The sequence below is a fragment of the Montipora capricornis genome, chromosome 5 (assembly GCF_036669925.1).
Source record: "Montipora capricornis isolate CH-2021 chromosome 5, ASM3666992v2, whole genome shotgun sequence".
Classification (NCBI taxonomy): Eukaryota; Metazoa; Cnidaria; class Anthozoa; order Scleractinia; family Acroporidae; genus Montipora; species Montipora capricornis.
Genome location: NC_090887.1, coordinates 21,452,591 through 21,455,090, shown reverse-complemented (window position 1 = coordinate 21,455,090; position 2,500 = coordinate 21,452,591). Strand labels below are relative to the sequence as shown.

The window sequence follows — 2,500 nt, the reverse complement described above, 5'->3', positions numbered from 1 at the left end:
AGGGACAAGGCAGCTATGAAAAATAGTGATGAATTATTGCAGTCAAACAATATCATAGGACTGAAACCTTTGGTTGTTTACCATTCACCAAATGATTTATAAATTTTCTTCAGCATCACAAATTATAAAAAAATGTTCCATTAAAGGCCAACCTTCAACCGACAGGCTTTGCATGCCATAGAACAATTTTCATGCATGAAAATCCAGCCAAAGCTGAAATTTATCCAATCAGATCGCTTTGATAAGCAATGCGAATTTCCATAACAAAAACAAACGATCGAAAGCCTGTCAGTTGAAGAAGGGCCTTTAATCTCCAAGGAACAATAATAAATATTATTGGACTACTTTACACTTGAGATGGATCAACCTCTTGAATGACTTGGGGTACAAAGTTCCTAGTATTCTTGGATTTCACATGACGTCACGGTCGCCATGTTAGTGTCCCCAAACAATGAAATGGCAGTCATGTTGGTGTCCCAATCCAATCCTCCGGGAATTGAAAGCTATTATTATGCTAACGTCTTTTTTTGTTTTTGTTGAAAAACATGGCTGTTGATCACCTGAGTGAAACCCAAGAATAGCCCTTTTCACGGTTAGTTTTTCTCGTTTGCATTACAATGTAATCTAACGTGGATGCGAGGCAATTTCGGGTTAAAACTACAAAATAGCCCGAAATTGCCCCACATAAATGCTAGATTACATTGTAATGTAAATGAGAAAAACTAACCGTGAAAAGGGCTATTGTGGTATATTTTGTCATTATTGTACCTGGTGATTGTAGTTCATTGGATCATCAAAAGGCACAGCTGGAACTGGCCGAACATCTGCACCTAAAGTCTTGAGAATATCTATTTTTTCCTGCATCAAATATACAAATTATGAGACAAATGAATGTTGCTTGCCAACTTAGCAGTAGATCTACAAAAATTTGGTTTATCAACGGAGTTGATAATGTAAATTGACCACCGTACAAAAAACACATGGCTATCTGCGGCCTTTCCCTACATCTAGGTACGACGGAAAGCCGCAAAAATCTGGAACAAAAATTCATCTTTCAAATCGGCACCCTTAATCCTCACGGTATTAACGAACGCTTTTCATTTAACTAATATATTCCTACTTTCACGTTGCCATGTTACCACCAATAGCGTAGCTCCTACTCTACTATAAAAACTACACGTAACCCATAATCCCTCGATTCGCTCTGATGAAGGGCTAACGCTCGAAACGTCAGCTTTTAGAATCTCTGTACGGTGGTCAATTTACATTATCAACTCCGTTGATAAACCAAATTTTTGTATACTACTTCCCCACCGACGCAGCACCACAGTTTCTTTAGAAACTACCCCTTCATTCTTAGCAGTAGATCTGTTTGTGCAGGGTTGTCTAATACAGTGATATGATGAGATTCTCATTACTTCAGGTGTAGCATCACAAAGTAACTCTCTAACTACAACCTTAATCAAAACTTTAACCAAAAAGTGAAACATGAAGTTCTTAGGCTTAGCCACCTTGTGGCACATTATGACATGTCCATGTATGCAAAGTACCATGTCAATCTCATTACACAGCTGTCTTGAACATGTATGCATTTGGGCTGAACTTATTATTAACCATACCTGTGACTGGGTATCTGGCATGTATATAACACACTTGTAACCTTTAGCAAGACAGATGTGTGCAAGTCCAATACCTTAAAGAAAAGGGCATGATTATTTCAATACCCAATTACATCAATCAATATTCCGACACTCTTAAAATGTCTAGGTACATAGCCCTTAGCTTACGAGAAATCTTGAGTTTAGCAAGTGATCTTGGATAACCCAAATCGGACGTGCAGTTCCTATGATCAATTTTCAAGACTTGTTGCTCTTATAATTGACAACTACACCTAAGCCTAGTTGTAATTTTTGTGGCTTGCTTGCTTGTCTTTCATCTTGATGTTACATGTGTGCTCAGTACCAAAGGAGTTAACTGTTTTTGATAATGAACAAATACTTCAACGAAATTGGCAATTCCAGAAAGGGCTGGGAATCTCAAGCCATCTGTAGCAGGAGAGTGAGAACTGGTTATTTTCTCTAAAAAAAATCAAATTGATTTTAATCCTTTTTAATCTTTCACTCAAATTTATCCTAAAACAGTAGAGATTATACTAGGAGGTTACAGAGTGACAGTGTAAGACTGTGAAGAACAGAAACTTCTAATTGCTGTGATCCATGACAAAGACACAATTAGCCCAAAAAAATCTTGGACTGGCAAACATTGACATTCACTTACCAGTGTTTCCAGCTGTCCCTTCAACTACTGTCCCACCAGGTTTTATCAGGTCTACAAATGAAAATTTATGTTAACCCTTTGACATCCAAACCGGCCAGACTTATAGTATTTTACTCTGTCTAACGCCAGACGATTTTACTCATCAATGGGGAACCCCTAGGAGTCAATGGGTTAAATTACATTTGAGCACCTCTTGAAAATGTTAGAATAGAATGGAATAGCT

At 37.7% G+C, this 2,500-nt stretch overlaps 1 protein-coding gene across 1 annotated transcript in view; it reads right to left on the bottom strand.

Moving 5' to 3' along the window:
* The window catches only part of LOC138049906 (uncharacterized), a 22,517-nt gene that overhangs the window by 6,983 nt on the left and 13,034 nt on the right, over positions 1–2,500 (bottom strand). The window contains exons 5-7 of the mRNA XM_068896378.1: positions 2,278–2,328; positions 1,620–1,693; positions 769–858 (exon numbers count right to left, since the gene is read on the bottom strand). Of these exons, the coding sequence (XP_068752479.1) occupies positions 769–858; positions 1,620–1,693; positions 2,278–2,328 (215 nt within the window). The remainder of the gene's footprint in view (positions 1–768; positions 859–1,619; positions 1,694–2,277; positions 2,329–2,500) is intronic.